At 38.0% G+C, this 16,170-nt stretch overlaps 1 protein-coding gene across 2 annotated transcripts in view; it reads left to right on the top strand.

Annotated features, from left to right (window-relative positions):
• PLA2G4A (phospholipase A2 group IVA) overlaps positions 1–15,792 on the top strand; it is a 172,122-nt gene extending 156,330 nt beyond the window's left edge. Inside the window, exons 16-19 of one of the 2 annotated variants that reach the window (XM_023549183.2) lie at positions 3,802–3,997; positions 4,743–4,799; positions 5,449–5,606; positions 14,759–15,792. In XM_023549183.2, coding sequence (XP_023404951.2) covers positions 3,802–3,997; positions 4,743–4,799; positions 5,449–5,606; positions 14,759–14,890 — 543 coding nt within the window. In that variant the 3' untranslated portion in view covers positions 14,891–15,792. The remainder of the gene's footprint in view (positions 1–3,801; positions 3,998–4,742; positions 4,800–5,448; positions 5,607–14,758) is intronic. The other variant, XM_010590939.3, reaches the window with a different exon arrangement.
• The last annotated feature ends 378 nt before the right edge of the window (positions 15,793–16,170 follow it).

Genomic DNA, 16,170 nt, shown 5'->3' with positions numbered 1-16,170 from the left:
TACAAAATAATGAATTGTAAATTTTAGTTTCTGTCTGCTGTACTTATATTAGTTGCTTCAATAGTTTTCCAAGATTAATTAATTTTATTTACATAATTATATTCCCCCCTCCAATCTTTAAAATAGGTTTCAGTATTTTTCTAAGATTTGTCAACTTTATTTGCATACTTATACTCTGCCCACTCCCCAAACTTAAAAATAGGTTTTAAGAAACATCTTTAAAGGCATAGATCCTAGGTTTGCACAGAGAGAAAGAGTCTTGTTTCTTCTGATGAAAAACCAGTTTATTGTTTTTTATATTTTGAGTGGCATTTACACTGTGGTTTTGAATATATTTATGCTATTTAGATTATTTTTCCTATCCTTCCTTCAAGACTTGGTTAGTGGTGTGTAAATACTCGAAAAAGAGTGCAGACATCTTAAAATACACTTTAAAGAAGAGTCAAATTTTTCCCTCTCCAGAAAACGTTTTTGATTAATATTATGAAGTCCCTGGGTGGTGCAAACAATTAATGCACTGGGCTGCTGACCAAAAGGTTGGCGATTTGAGTCTACCCAGAAACCCCTCAAAAGAAAGAACTGGAGATCTACTTCCAAAAAATTAGCCATTGAAAACGCAATGGGGCACAGTTCTCTTCTGACACATGTGGAATCTCTGTGAGTCTGAATTGACTCAATGGCAACTGTTTTTTTAAATGTAACTTTACTATGAATTAATCTGTGGAAATATGAAGTATTTGAGGTATCAAACAATAACCAAAACAAGGTAGAACACGGTTCTGGCATATTGCTGTCATTTGTGGACCAGCATTTTTTTTTTTGTTCACGGCATTCTTCCAAAAATACTTTAACTAGTCTGCTCTACTCAGAGTCTGGGTCATGGTTTCTTAGTCTTTACAAAATGAGGAATGAGGCATCAGAGAGGAGACGGTTTTTTCATCCTGTAATCACCGTCTCTATAGTCATCAGTTTTTAATCTTTTCCACATCAGGATTGCATAAGGAAAAGGGAAAGTTTCCATTTCTCCCCGATTCCACTGTGAAAAGGTTTATCCAAAAATAGCCTGGACTTTTATCTCACGCAGTTCCCTTTTCCTCTTTCTCCACACATCCACACACACATCATTGGTCATACTCTTTGAGTCATGTTTGTAAACACTAGAAAGCTCCTTCTTTTCCTTGCCCGCATGCAACTGAGCCACAGTGTAAACTTTTGGTTTTATGTTGATGTTGAATAATCTTGAATGAACAATTATAAATAGTGCCGGACAATAAATAACAAGCTGAACAATTCAACTGAATAGGTGAAAGGTAGAGGGGCTTGGTGATAAAAGTTTTCTCAAGTTTCAGACAAGAAATTAGTCATACGGATATGGGATTTCCTGTGAAGCATCATCATATTTAGCTTAATAGTTTACAGTATAAATCCCTTTGTAGCCATTAAATCCTTTGTTCTCCCAGGTTATTTTCTCTTTACAAGTGGTATGGAGAGAGAGCTGATCAACTTAAAATTCACAACATTCCAAAAGTATCTAGAACAGTGAGAGCTCAAATGAATGTTTATTTTTCTCTGAATGTAAGGTGCTATTTTAAAGTGCTTGTTTTTACTGAATCTGAATTACTGAGTTCTTTATACCTTGTCGTATTTAATCCTCACAGCAATCCTATGAGGAAGATAATAGTATTAGCTTTATTTTACAGATGTAGAAAATTAGTTGCTTAGAAATAAGGAACAGGTAAAATGTAGATGAAGTAAGTTTGGAAGCCATGCCATTTCAGGGCTAGTGAACAACCAGGTCCCCGAGTTGTTTGTTTTTACTTATGATCCATAAGGTGTCGTTAGGGGAATAGGACCTCATACTTATCCCAGAAAATGATTTCTTGCTTGTTGAGCTGATGTGACTAAGATATTTGCCCAAAGTCACCCAGCTAGCAACTTAAGACATCTTGTTTGATCTGGGCATTTTTAGACTTCACAGCAAGGGACATAACTGCCCGTCACCTTCGATGCTTTTATCGCACTGTACCGTAATATCTATATTTTATCTCTCCTATAGTATTTTTTTTTTTTTATAGTATGCTCCAAGGTTTTTCAGGGAGAACCTTTCTTATACCTGGCATGTAGGAGGTACTCAATAATAATTGTTGAATGAATAAATAAATACTCAGAGGAAGTAGCCCAGTTGTATGGTAAAATCTCCTGGTGAACTGTGCTTTTTTTCGTAGCATTTATCACAGTTATATACAGGAAGGGCTATTTGCTTACTGTTTTTCACCTACCAAGCTATACATGTCATGACAAGAGCTATGAATGTTTTACCCACTTTTTATGTCCCCGACCCCTAGCGTGGAGACTGGAACTTAGTTGGCAGCCAATGATTATTCTGGAATGAACTGAGATGCCAAGAATAGTTTAAAAAAAAAAAAAAACTTAAGACTGTAATTATAATTTCCATAAAAGTTCCTTTCTCTAGAATTTTCCTAATGCTGCTTCTATTGGTCTTCCTTTTTTCTGTTTTGTTTTCTAAACTTGTTTTCCTTCCATCTCTTTCCCTCTCTTTATTGGCATTTATTTATAAAATATTTGTATAGCACTTAATATGTGACAGGCACTCTTCTAAATACTGTACAAATATTGATTCATTGAATTTTAATAGAAATCCTATTTTATACTTGAGGATATGGAGCACAGAGAGGTTAAGAAGGTGTCCGATATCACAGAATTAGTTCACGGTGCTGTGTATGAAGGAGGCTTATTGATTTATGTTCTCTAGTTTAAATAATTGCTCTGCTTACCCATTACATCAGTCAGCTTTGATTTGGGGCGGAGAGGAGGGGAAAGCCCAACGTCTCAGTAGCTACAACAAACAAGTATTTCTCGGTAGCAGCAGCTCGGTATATGGCAGCAGCTAAAAATCAGCTGCGATGGCTGAGTTCCATGTGTTTTCTCATTCTCATGGGGATGCATAACCTCTTACCAGGAAGGGAGCTGATATGTGGAAACAATGCAATCTGCTACGCCCGTTAACTAAACTCTCGGTACCTCTGTACAGGCTACTCATAGCTCTTACACATATAATAGCAACATGCTAAGGCCAGAGTTCAACTTCTTTTCTTAAGGTGGAGCATAAAAAGCTGATTTAGAGTAACTCAAATATTTTTACATATATAAAATATATACTTTGGTGTACATTTTACACTTTTATGGAGATGAAATGGGTTAAAATCTAGTAACAAAGAGTTCTTCATTCTGCTTCATCAGTTTCTTTTACTCCTAAGGGCAAGTCTCATGCAATTTTCTAGCAATTACATCAACATAACTTCAGCTTAATTCATCAATAATTTTTCAAGTGTCTGCTGTGGAGCTAGCCTTGTGCCAAGGAGTGACATAACAATAGTGAGTTTGTTTGTAGAGTATTATATATATATATACGTTTTTTGGATTGATGAGCTTCTTGAGAACAGTGACATGATTCATCCTAGCAAGGAGCCCACTGCTGCCACATAGTAGACACCTAATGAATATTGAGGAGCCCTGGTGGCGCAGTGGTCAAGTGGTTGGCTGCTAACCAAAAGATTAGCGGTTCGAATCTACAAGCCACTCCACGGGAGAAAGATGTGTCAGTCTGCTTGCATAAAGATTACAGCCTTGGAAACCCTATGGGACAGCTCTATTCTGTTCTGTAGGTTCACTGAGTCGAAATCGACTTGATGGCAATGGGTTAATTAGTATTGAATGATGACCAGACCAACGGAGCAAATAAAAACTAAAAATTGTCAAATGCATCTCCCTCTCCCATAGGAACTTCTACTTGCAGAAAAGTGGGCTAAAATGAACAAGCTCCCTTTTCCAAAGATTGATCCTTATGTGTTTGATCGGGAAGGACTGAAGGAGTGCTATGTCTTTAAACCCAAGAACCCTGATGTGGAGAAAGATTGCCCAACTATCATTCACTTTGTTCTGGCCAACATCAACTTCAGAAAGTACAAGTCTCCAGGTATGTTGGGAATAGGTTCTGTTCTATAACGTAGAAGTCTGGTAGGGAAGCAAGACTGGTATTAAGAAGGTTCACACTGGTACTGCTGTACCAGTTTTTACATATTGAAATCTTCCCTTTTATATATAACTACTGTCTTACCCCCCCAAGTATTTTCCCTCTTTCCCACCCTGTGATTCTCACAATCCAGCAGTTGGAGGGTTAACAACTAGCTCAGTGAGAACCTCCATGCCTTGCCACAAAACCTGGCGTTAGGTTTGTTCTGGCACTGTTACATATTTTGAATATTACCCTTGTAGGTGAGCCCTTGTTTTAGAACAGTTAACGCAATGGATTCTCGGAATTTTACTGACCACACAATGAATGTGATCTAGCGGTATGAGATGGCTAACAATTTGTCATATTTTATTTCAGGTAGTAATAGAGAATCAAGTTAAAGGCAATATAGTTCTGTTTTACAGCATCCAGAGAAATGTGTTACTCTTCTTTAAGGAAGATTTTGACTCATGAAAGGATACGTAGAGATTGACAGGCAGTATGGTAAAGGCCTAAAAACCATATCATTTTAGGACCAGAAAATGCAGTTTTAAAAGGAAATACCCAAATAATGGTCATGGAGGAGAAAGCGATCTTTTTTTAGATTGTTTTGAAGTCCAGAAAAGAATCAGTAGGGGTGATTCAGAGAAGAAGACTGGCCAGATATTTTAAGCCACCACGAATATTTTCTATCATTGTTAATTCTCAGGGAGAGACTCCATGAGCAGTTGGCATGCCCTAGGGGATTCCTGTGGCATGAAGACAGGTAATGTTTTGGCTTGGGTTCCCCAGGATAAGATGCTGAGAAAACGATTGGAGTGCAAATGGTTTATTTGGGTGGAGCAAGAAACTTTAGTAGGAGAGTGGTGAAGTGATAAAGGAAGGAAAACAGACAACAAAGGCTGTGTTATTATGGTGGCTACCACAGTGGGCCACCGGGACGTAAATTTGCAGGGAAACTCTAAACAATATAATAGAACCTAGGGTCTAGAATCTTCCTTCCCCGCCCCCGCCACACACACACACTAAGAGGCCAGGGAACTCGGTCATTTATTTATATACTAAATTCCTAGAGTTGTTGATTGAGGGCTGCCTGAGATGGAGCTAGCATTCATTTCCAGAACTTCCAACCTGCTGTTAATGGGCAAAGCAGCCTCCATAGTTGCAGGGAGGGGCAGAAAGCCCTCAGGCTAAGAGATGCAGATACTGGCAGTTGGAAGTCACCGGAACACACAGAAATGGTAGAGTCCAGTGTATACAGGCAAAGGTATTAGCAGTGTATGCTACAGGTAACATGATTTCTGTGGGGGCTTCCAGTGTTGTTTTTGGGGCCATTTGTATGTTTCATTCCCTGAGTTTTATAGCAGTTTAATGATTTTCAAAGTAACACCATTTGTGACTCTTCTGATATTTAGGTGTTCCAAGAGAAACTAAGGAAGAGAAAGAAATAGCTGACTTTGACATTTTTGATGATCCAGAATCACCATTTTCAACCTTCAACTTTCAATATCCAAATCAAGCATTCAAAAGGCTGCATGATCTAATGCACTTCAATACCCTGAACAACATTGATGTAAGTATTTGCTTCTGCTATGACTACTGACAAGGTCATTTTCTCCCATACCACATGCACACAGCAATACTTCTTTTTTTAGGTAGTAAAAATAAGGTTTATGAACACCACCACCCAACATGTTTCACTTTAGTTTTAAAGAATTATTTTATTACCTCCAGGAGAACCCTACAAAATTCACAGATAAAGACATTAATGCCTCAAAGTTGGTAGAGCCTGTATTTTATGCTATCATTTGATCAATTGATTGGTTAATGCTCAGCTTCTTCCCCAAAGTATCTAGTGTGTGCGTATCATAATAAAATAAATAAGTAAGGATGAAAAGTGATGAAGAGAAAGTATGAAGGTAGGAAAGTAACTGTAACCAGAGGTATGGCTAGTCTGTAAAAAAAAAAAAAAATTTTTAAATTTTAATGGATATGCTCATGCTTTTAAGCGTCTTAATTTTTATGGATCTTGGCAGTAGCTTCCCAAATTTTTAGCCCTCGAGATGTCAAGCATGTTTCACTTTAGAAACCTGAGAAAACAAGTCATTCTCTTCAGTATCAATCATTCTTATCACTAGTATACTGCTAAGATTTTGTGAAATTCTTAGTCTCTACCTCACCACTTAGGAGTGCTGTTGTGTAATTAAAATCACGTTGGCTTGTGATTTCCAGAGTGTCTGACATATCAGTTGAGAAAGCCCAAGTTCATTGGGTTGTGTTTTCAAGTCACAGTGTCTGACAAATGATTAGTTGAGAAAGCCCAAGTTAATTGAACTAATTGGATTTTGCACATTAGAAAAATAGAATTAAAAAAAAGAAAGAAAGAAATTAAAGAGAAAAAAAAAAAAAAAAAGACATGATGTCTGATTTGCCAGGCTCTTTGAGGAGTCCCTGAGTGCTCCGGTTATAGGGAATTTAGCTAGATTTTGTGAGGAGGTGGAACTCTGTTACTGAGTGCTCCGGTTATAGGGAATTTAGCTAGATTTTGTGAGGAGGTGGAACTCTGTTACTGAGTGCTCCGGTTATGGGGAATTTAGCTAGATTTTGTGAGGAGGTGGAACTCTGTTACTGAGCGCTCCGGTTATGGGGAATTTAGCTAGATTTTGTGAGGAGGTGGGACTCTGCTACTGAGTGCTCCGCTTATGGGGAATTTAGCTAGATTTTGTGAGGAGGTGGAACTCTGCTACATCTGGTTTCACTTTGTCTGAGCTCAGTAACAATTAATTGTGTGCAATGATGGCACTGGTCCCCTACTGCGTTTATTCTTCAATAATGTGATGAACATGGAATTTTCCCTCAAATAGGCTTCCATTCTTAATTGTTGTATATGATAGTATTTTTAAAATACTGTTTTAGCATTCATTCCAAATTAAAAATTTGGTGGCAGTGATCGGATGGAAGGCATGTGCTTAAAGCAGACAAGTGGCAAACAAATTCCAGGCCAGGAGGCCAGTTCCTGCAACTCTAAAATGTTTTCTTTTTTTCATTTGAAAATAATATGAGATAATTCATGTAAAACATGCTTAGCAAAATTTATAACATATATCGTTTTCTCAATATATTTATATTATAGGAGCCCTGGTGGCTCAGTGGTTAAAATGCTCTGCTGCTAACCAAAAGGTCTGCAGTTCGAACCCACCAGCTGATCCACAAGAGAAAGATGTGACTGTCTGCTCCCATAAAGATTTACAGCCTTGGAAACCCCATGGAGCAGTTCTGCTCTGTCCCATAGGGTCACTATGAGTCAGAATCAACTCATTGGCAATGGGTTTATTTATATTTTATATCTGACAAAGTGATGGGCATCTGAAAGCCACATGCTACGTTGGGTGTCCAGTGATGGTGAACATTTAAAATGAGTTAAGTGAATGTATGATTTATTGGGAAGGAACATAAGTTCTCAAAAGAAGAGTTGGGTTTTTAAAATATCCCCACTGTTAAAAGAGAGCTAAGGGATAATAACACGCAATTTTATCTTTTTCCAGTATAAAGCCAATAAGCTCAAAACTATACACTCCTTGCGATGACATGCATTTAACTTAGGTTGTCATCATATGGGAGAAAACTAGATTGTAGGTATGTATACATACCTTGTTGCACTTGAGAAAATAGACTTACATGTAATTGTACTTAAAACAACTACATTTCTCTCACTTTTTCCAGCTCTGGTTTGTATAAAATCTGCTAAGTTATTTGATATAAAGAATGATACAGTTTTATTTATATATTTTAAAAACATTCTTCAAGGTAGCTTGTTTGACACATTGATGAAAATATTAAAGCCTGACCAAAAATAGACTGAATTCCAAAATAGCTGTCCTGACTTATAGCTCATCAAATATTGATTCCTCATAAACCATTTAATCAATCAGTTTTTAATTGGACCTATTAGCTTTTCAGGGACAAGGTAAAAGAAACAGGTAGAAACAAGGTTATGGTCTTTAAAAAAAAAAAAAAAACACCCTGTTAAATCCCAAATGGGCAATATGTTTGACTTAGAAAAAGCTACTTAAAGATTCCTCATCTCTAAAGCAAGGCTACTAGTACCTATCATAAAAAATCATAAAAATCATAAGGCAGTAATAAATAATCAGGTGATATATGAACAGTGCCCTGCAAATAGAAGCTGCTTAATGAATTAAACATTTCCTATGTATATATCTGTGCGTGTCAGTATCCTGTACCCTGCAGGTCCATCCATGATCAATACACCCCAAGACCTTTTCAAATGCTCAGAATTAAGAATACAGACATGTTTATATAGGTATTGGAGCCCTTGTGATGCAGTGATTAAACATTCAGCTGATAACCAGAATCTCAGCAGTTCAAATCCATCAGCTGCTCCTTGGAAACCCTGTGGGGCAGTTCTCCTCTGTCCTGTAGGTTCGCTATGGGTCAGAATCCACTCGACGGCAATGGGTTTTTGGTTTTATATAGGTATTAACAGAGCAGGCAGTAAATAAATATTTGTTGAATGAATGACTGTAGGCTTCCTGCTAAATTACATGACCATTCAGACTCATGAGTTCCAGTGATTCCTCTATGTGTGTGTGTGTGCATGCATGTGTGTATCTCATACCCAAGCAAGCCTTTCTGTTTTTACCAGCATTTTCTCTCTCCCTTGATGTCTTGCCCCCTCTTTTTTATTTTATTTTTAACCAAGAAAATGCATTTTATCAGAATCAAAGCTTCTTTGTAAGTGACGGCAAAGCTTTGCTGAGGTTAGGATACTAGACTTTTCTGTAGGCTCAGCCATTAGCTAAATCACTCATCCCCACACCGTTTGAAGAGAGTAAGATGCTCATTCACACTTCAGCAAGACAGCAAATGTTTACTAGCCATGGATGGGGCTGAACTCTTAAAATGAAAAGTCGCTTACCTGGCCAACCTTGTGGCCAGTGCAGCTGTTTATTGCAACGGTGGATGAAGGCAATTTCTCATCAGTTCATGTTCCGGCCTAAATCTTTACTCTGAAGAGGCCACCCTGTCCCTGGATGCTTCATTTACCCAGGAGTTCCTAGCTGACCTGCTGTGCTGAAGCTGAATTCCCGCTCACCGATAGAGAACTTATGCTCTGCTTCTCCTCACTTCCTGACAGCAGCCTGGGTTTCTTGTAAGCACTGGGTTCCTGCACTTACTCAGTCCTGCCGAATCCCTTCTCGTTGAACGTCACCTCCGTGTTTTCACAATGGCAGTATTTCATGGAGACTGAACATAGAGTTACTTGTACTGGTAGATGTGTGGTTTGTGGAAGGTGTGGGGGCTTTGGAGCCAGACAGAAGTGGATGTTCAAATCCTTGCTGTGCTTCCTCTTAGCTAGGTGACCTTGGGCGTGTTGGTTAACATTTATGAATTTTACTTTCCTTGTTGGTAAAGGTAAATAATGATACATATCTTGTAAGATCTGGATGGAGATTAAGTATAAAATAATGTAACTTAAGGGCTTGGTGCCCAAGGAACACTCAACCAATGGAAGCAGCTAATATAATGGTGATGATATATTGGTATTCATATTCTCTTTTAAAACAGTGATGTGTCTTTTTTACCTTGTATCTTCCAGATACTGATCGTGCCTGACACCTAAAATAAATATGCAGTACAATATTCATGAATGATTCTTGACATACCAATAAATTATTGGCTGAAACTGATGAAAGAGATTGATCTGCTAGGAGGAAGGCTAGGCAAGGGTTGAGATACTTGGGAGTGTTGGTTGGAGGCAGGGTTTCTGACTACGGAGGATTTCTCCCTAGCCACATAGCATGATGCCTATACATTCTACTCACAAACCCACACTGTAATCGGCTGAGAATGTACCTTCTGAGATCTTGGTGATTCAGATATCTAAAAATAATTTAGAAGCTCTTTATTAGTCACCATAGCGTAATATATTAGGCCTAAATTCATCTCTATTTGATGTCATCTGTAATCTCTTTCTATCTTAATTATTCATTAATTCAACACATATTTATTGAGTACCTATTGTACCATAAATTGTTTAAGAAATAGAGAGACAGCAATGAACAAAACAGAAAAAGCAAGGAAAAGTTTTGACTTCTTAATGTGAGCCAAATATTTTTTCCTAAAATATTTAAGACTCAAAACTGGTCTATGAATAGGTGTTTTTATTTATAGATGAGGAAACTGAGGCATGGGCTATTTAGGCAGGTCCCTGGAAGTCACACTATTATGTGGGGAGCTGAGATGCGACTACAGGTCTTTTCTCATTCTGTCTTAGATTTAGAACCACCTGTCTTTCAAGAGGAAACCCTGGTGGTGTAGTGGTTAAATGCTACCAAAAGGTCAGCAATTCAAATCCACCAGGTGCTCCTTGGAAACTCTGTGGGGCAGTTCTACCCTGTCCTATAGGGTTGCTATGAGTCAGAATCGACTCGACGGCAATGGCTTTGGTTTTGGTTTGGTCTCTCAAGAAGCTTCATTTCTTAGTGTTCTTCAAACCCAGCCTCCTTTCCAGCCAGGCCAATTCCCAGATGTCTCCTATACATGCCACAACCTTCCCTCTTGAGCTTTTGTACCTGGTTTCCTCTCACTGATGATTTAGGAGATAATATTGGAGTCATTGTTCCCTGTCCTAAAAGGTGACCCAGCTGGAGCTGGATATACAAGGACTCACAAGGACACATCAACTGGGCCCTAAGGTATAGAGATAATTACTAGGATAATATTGGAAAACATCCTTTAGGGAACCTTTTACATAAACAAATCATAAACAGAATGCAAAGACCCACATACTTTCCACTCTTCTCTTTTTCCTCTTAGCATTTAGTGAATAGTAAGATTTGTTGGACCAGTTAAGATCCCCCTGACTGCCGTTATTGAAACCTGTACCAATGATTGTTAAGAAAGGTGATTCAAAATGTAGTCACAGTTTCTAGCCAGTCTGTGAAAAGGTGAAGCTTTCAATGGTTTTGTCCATTTGTGATGTTAATAAGTACTGATTGATGACTCTGTCACATTCCTCAGACTTGGGTGGAAAAGGCTCTGGCAGCATGCTTGTCCGTTTTTCTTCTTTTGCCTTTTTGAATGAATATATGTCAAATAAAACTTTCATTTTGCTTTACTAAACTTTGTGATGTTTTACCCTACAAAACTGAGAATGCCCAGTCTTTCCTCTCCATTTATAAAAACCCTGTCTGTCTTTCAAAGATCCAACTCAAGTCTCACTGTTCCCTGAATTGAACCTTATCCTGTTTAATTCAACCCCCAATGAGTATCTGCTCTCATTCATTAATTTACAGATATTTAATGTTTTTTTTTTTTTTTTTTTTAAATGTGCACCTTTCATCTTCTAGGTGCTGGGATAAAGAATGCCAAGACTGATAAGGTCCTTGCTTTCATGCCACTTAGGTTCTTATTATCCAGTAATTTAGACTAAAATATTTTCTATTCTATGTTCATAATTTTTTTCCTGTTTTATGTCACTCTCAAAATATGCTTTAAATTCCTCTTGGATTTATTATTTCATTTTCTATTGTAAGAACTCATTATTTGCTTGTGGATTGCTTACAATCTTACATCTCCAAATCTATTCCCTTCCAGGGAGAAGATCACATTTTACGTGTTTGTTTGTTTCCAGTCTTATTCTCTGCCTGTCAAGTTCAAGGGACTTGGATCCATAATTAGGAGCCTATTGCAACAGTGCCAGTGGAAGATATCACGGGCCAGACCCGGAGCTGGGCTGGGGGATGGAGGAGGTTGAGATTTGATGGCTATTGCTAGGATACCATTGATGGAAAGGATTTGGAATCTCAGTGAATTTCAGAGGGAAGAATGAGGAAGTTAGCTAAAAACACCATTTAAAATAACTCTTAATAGAATACAAAATTAGGAAGATTCATTTTGGGATACTACCTTTTTAGAATACACCTAATTGTATCATGTATCATGCCAAAAGGTTTGAATGTATTAACTGATGTAGTATTGAGTTTAGTGTCTTCTGCTCATATCGCAGAACATAGCTCACAGGAAGTACTGAGGATTTTCTGCTATAATCTGAAAAACCTGGTAAACAGTTTCACAGTGTCAATGTGCCACCTAGTGGTTTAACTTGCACGTTCTAATTGCATATGATTTGGGTTTTTCACAAAGTATAACTGTTTATTTTCCTTTAGAAGAATGGCCTGTTTCTCAGAACACCGTCCAAGGTCCAATTATGGAAAATACTCTAGTTCAAGATACTAGTATTGATGTTTCTTTGTGCTCATGAATTCCTTATAAAAGAATTGACAGAATCGTTGTCAGTATAAGTTGCCCTGTGGTCTTTGATTTACTATAGCTTTTTAGGTGTTTAGAAAATTGAATATTTGCTTTTTATTTTCTTTGGGTACCACTCTGCCATGAGGATTGATTTTTGTCCAGCTGTTATGGAGAAGGAGAAACCAATTTACCAGCTTATTTCTAGAAAGGCAGGGAAATTATTTTAAGAAGGTGTAGTTGGGCACTTGATAGCAGGATTGATTTGTTGACCTATATGGTAAGACAAGCTTCCTCTTGGCTATCATGGTGTGTTTATCTCTAGTAACTTTATAGCTTCACATCTAATTTAGAACTCCTAATTTTCATGACTTATGATCAGTTTAAAAATAACAACAGTAGTTGATGCTAGCTATGAAATGTTTCTTATGTGCTCTCATAATCATTGTGCAGTTGACTTATATAGATGACCACCAGTATCCAGAAAACCCCAAATTAGTAGTATTATTCCCATGTTACAAATGAGGAAGGAGATTCAAGGTTCTAAGTTCATTCCCAACCTCACACAGCCAATAAGTGATTGTGCCTGCAGGCCGTTTGATCAAGGTCGCCTTCATAGGCCTGCAGCCTCCAGTGTCACCTTAAAATTAATTGTGTTTCTTTACTCATGGGAAAAATGGTGTCAGCAAATATGTCTGCTTTATGTACAAGAATCAGTAATGTTTGAGTGCATTTTCCCCAGGAAACAATTGTGTACATTATAAAACAATGAAGTATGTAAAAGTATCACATTCCTGTGACAAATTTTTCTTTGCAAAATATGACTGTTGTTAGAGAATAGAGGGGCCTGCCCACGGACCTGACATAAATCAAGTCACAGAATTGTCACTGCACGTTAGCACCACCCAGCCCAGCATACCTCTCTCCTGGAGGTATTGACCCAGGCTTGCCCAGTGAGCTTGGGTGTGGGAATGGAGAACCTTTTGTGCAGATGTCTCCAAGGCTGAGGGAGCTCCCTCAGCTCTGGATGGGATGGTGCCACGGGGTCACGAACTGCTCAGACTTGCCAAGTATTTCTACTCATGGCAGAGGACTGAAAAGCATGAGGATAGTATCTTAATGTTTCTTAACAGGCCCTGGGGTAGAGAATTCAGGGAACCGTGGAATAATACTTGTCTCTGTCAGTGTCCTGAAACTTGTATCTCACTAATAGATGAAATTCTGTAAACCCAGGGAATGGAGTTGTCCCAGTTTTGACAGCCTTCTAAAAACAGCAACAAGCCAAGAGAATATCCAGGGCTTTCTCCCAAAGTCTGTTCTCCTTGCTCTGCAATAACTGCTTCAGCCACGTTTCGAATTTTCTCTCATTTCCCCAAATTCTTAACTAGGTTAACTTCATACCAGAAGCCGCAGATGATAATTGCGATAGTAGTTCTTAGAGGCTATAGTCACCTATATTTTCTTCTGGTCACCATTAATTTGGATGTGTATAAAGAATATTGTAAATAAAAAATAACTTTTTTTAATCAATAAAATCATAGACCCTTGCATTTTCTAGATAGAGGACATCCATGTTTTATAACTGTATTTATAGAGGTGAGACGGCGGCAATTGTTCAGCAATGCCTTCTCTCCTCATTAAAACCTGTTGCCATTGAGTTGACTCCAACTCATGGTGACTTCACGTACGTCAGAGTAGAACTTTGCTTCATAGAATGTTCAATAGCTGATTTTTAAGAAGTAGATTGCCAGGTCTTTCTTCTGAAATATCTCTGAGTAGACTCAAACTACTACCTTTTCAGTTAACAGCTAAGCATGTCAATCTTTTGCACCACCCAGGGACCTCTCTTTAGGCTTAGGGAAAGGCTTTTCTTCCTTGTGGTTCCTCATTTCCATGTGTTTACAGGTGGTACAAATGGTTAAGCACGTGGCTACTAAGGGACAGGTTGGTAGTTCAAATCTACCCAGAAGCACCTCCGAAGAAGGCCTGGCAATCTATTTCTGAAAGATCACAGCCATTGAAAACCCTGTGAAGCACAGTTCTACTCTGAAACATACAGGGTTGCCATGAATCACAATCAACCTGACAGAAACTGGTGGTAGGAAGTCTAAAGAACACACATGAAAGCTGAAGTCATGATTGTGTCTTCCCTAGTATCACTTTCTTCGCATAATTTACCTTGTTACAAATCTTTTATTCCCAATTTTATCAGCACAAAATCTGTAACTCTCCCAGAATATTTTCTTGTGGAGAAAGGAATAGCTGGATAGAAGCTTAAGAATGGTCTGATAATGGGATGTTGCATATAAATGTATGTGTATAACTCATAGATTTTTCTCTCTTTCACAGAGAATACTATAATAAGGTCAATTAAGGTTTTTGTTTTGACAAAACAAATGTTTGAATGAATTTTCAGCAGTGCTAATTAAACATCTCTGCCTTTCTGTACAGGTGATAAAGAAAGCCATAATTGAAAGCATCGAATATAGAAGACAGAATCCATCTCGTTGCTCTGTTTCTCTCAGTAATGTTGAGGCAAGACGATTCTTCAACAAAGAGTTTCTAAGCAAAACCACAGCATAGTCTGTGTACTGGAGAAGGCAGCAATTTCTGACGTGGAGGCTGTTTGAAATTCCTTGACAACTGGATTTGAAGCACAGTACAGACAACAGTACTGATTTTGAGAGACTGGCTGATACTCAGAGTTGCAAATACAAATGCCCTGAGGTGGAACGCTGAGCAGGTTCCAGGAACAGGGAGGGGCTAATGTGCCCAGGACAGTGTGGGGGAGGGGTATAAAAAGTTAATTTTCACTTATGCGTAGAATTATATTTGTTCAAAACTTAGCAATACTGTGTATACAGTATTTGTCCTTCAAAATACCCCTGTGAATTAACAAGACCAGAGATTTGCCCAACATTGCTAGAGTTAATGTCTGAACTGGGATCCTGAAGTTCTTGCCCTTGACCCTGTGGACCTTGTATCACATTCTGTGGTGTCTCCTAGAGACTGATTAGATGAACACCTTAAATACAAGTGATTATTAAAACTTGGACTAACTAGGACCTTGCTTTCCCTTTGTTTTTAGTTAATTGACTGCAACAACAGAGCCTCATTGTCTAATTCAACTTTGCTGATTTGTTCATTTATAAATTTGCTAGAGTTTTGATTTATATAAAAAAAAGAAAACACACACAAATTCATCTTGACGAGAAATCTCTACATTTATTTTTTCACTCTTTCTCTGTCCAAAAGAATGACTGATGAGGAATAAGACCTCGTGGCTTTTCCAAAACCACCAACATGCCCCAATAATTTCATCTTGGCTCTTTGCCTTCTTGACACCACACACCTTTCTGATTTGCTCATTGTTCACACCATCATTGGTATCTTTACCTACTCATGTACAATCTGACCAATTTCATGTTACTTTTTTGTAAGTAATGAAAACAACAAAATAAAAGCTTAAAATATATGCTTAATTATAAAGCCTTATAATTTCATGTCTTCTGAATGATAAAATTTTGGACTTTTTGAAAAAAATTATTTTTCTTTTTCTGATATTGAAAACACTTTCTAAACTTTTTGGCAATAGTTCTTCTTCCTTTTATTTTGCACTTCTATTCTTTATACTTCCTAAACAATTTAATCCTAAAGTCATTAAGCGGAGCAGTGCAAGCAGGGCGTCCGTATAGACTGGTGGGAGGCAGGAGGGTGTGGAGCCACAAGGAACTTCTACTTCATAGAGTACAAGGTCAGAGCCTGCACAGCACCAGGAGTCCTTCCAGAAGAAGGGAGAAACAGTGACCATGCAGTTTGTTTACATTCAAGGGGATTGCTCAAATAATGAAATATCCTAGAAT

The sequence above is a fragment of the Loxodonta africana genome, chromosome 25, assembly GCF_030014295.1.
Source record: "Loxodonta africana isolate mLoxAfr1 chromosome 25, mLoxAfr1.hap2, whole genome shotgun sequence".
Lineage (NCBI taxonomy): Eukaryota > Metazoa > Chordata > Mammalia > Proboscidea > Elephantidae > Loxodonta > Loxodonta africana.
Note: the sequence above shows the minus strand (reverse complement) of the source record. Positions and strands in the feature narration are given on the sequence as shown.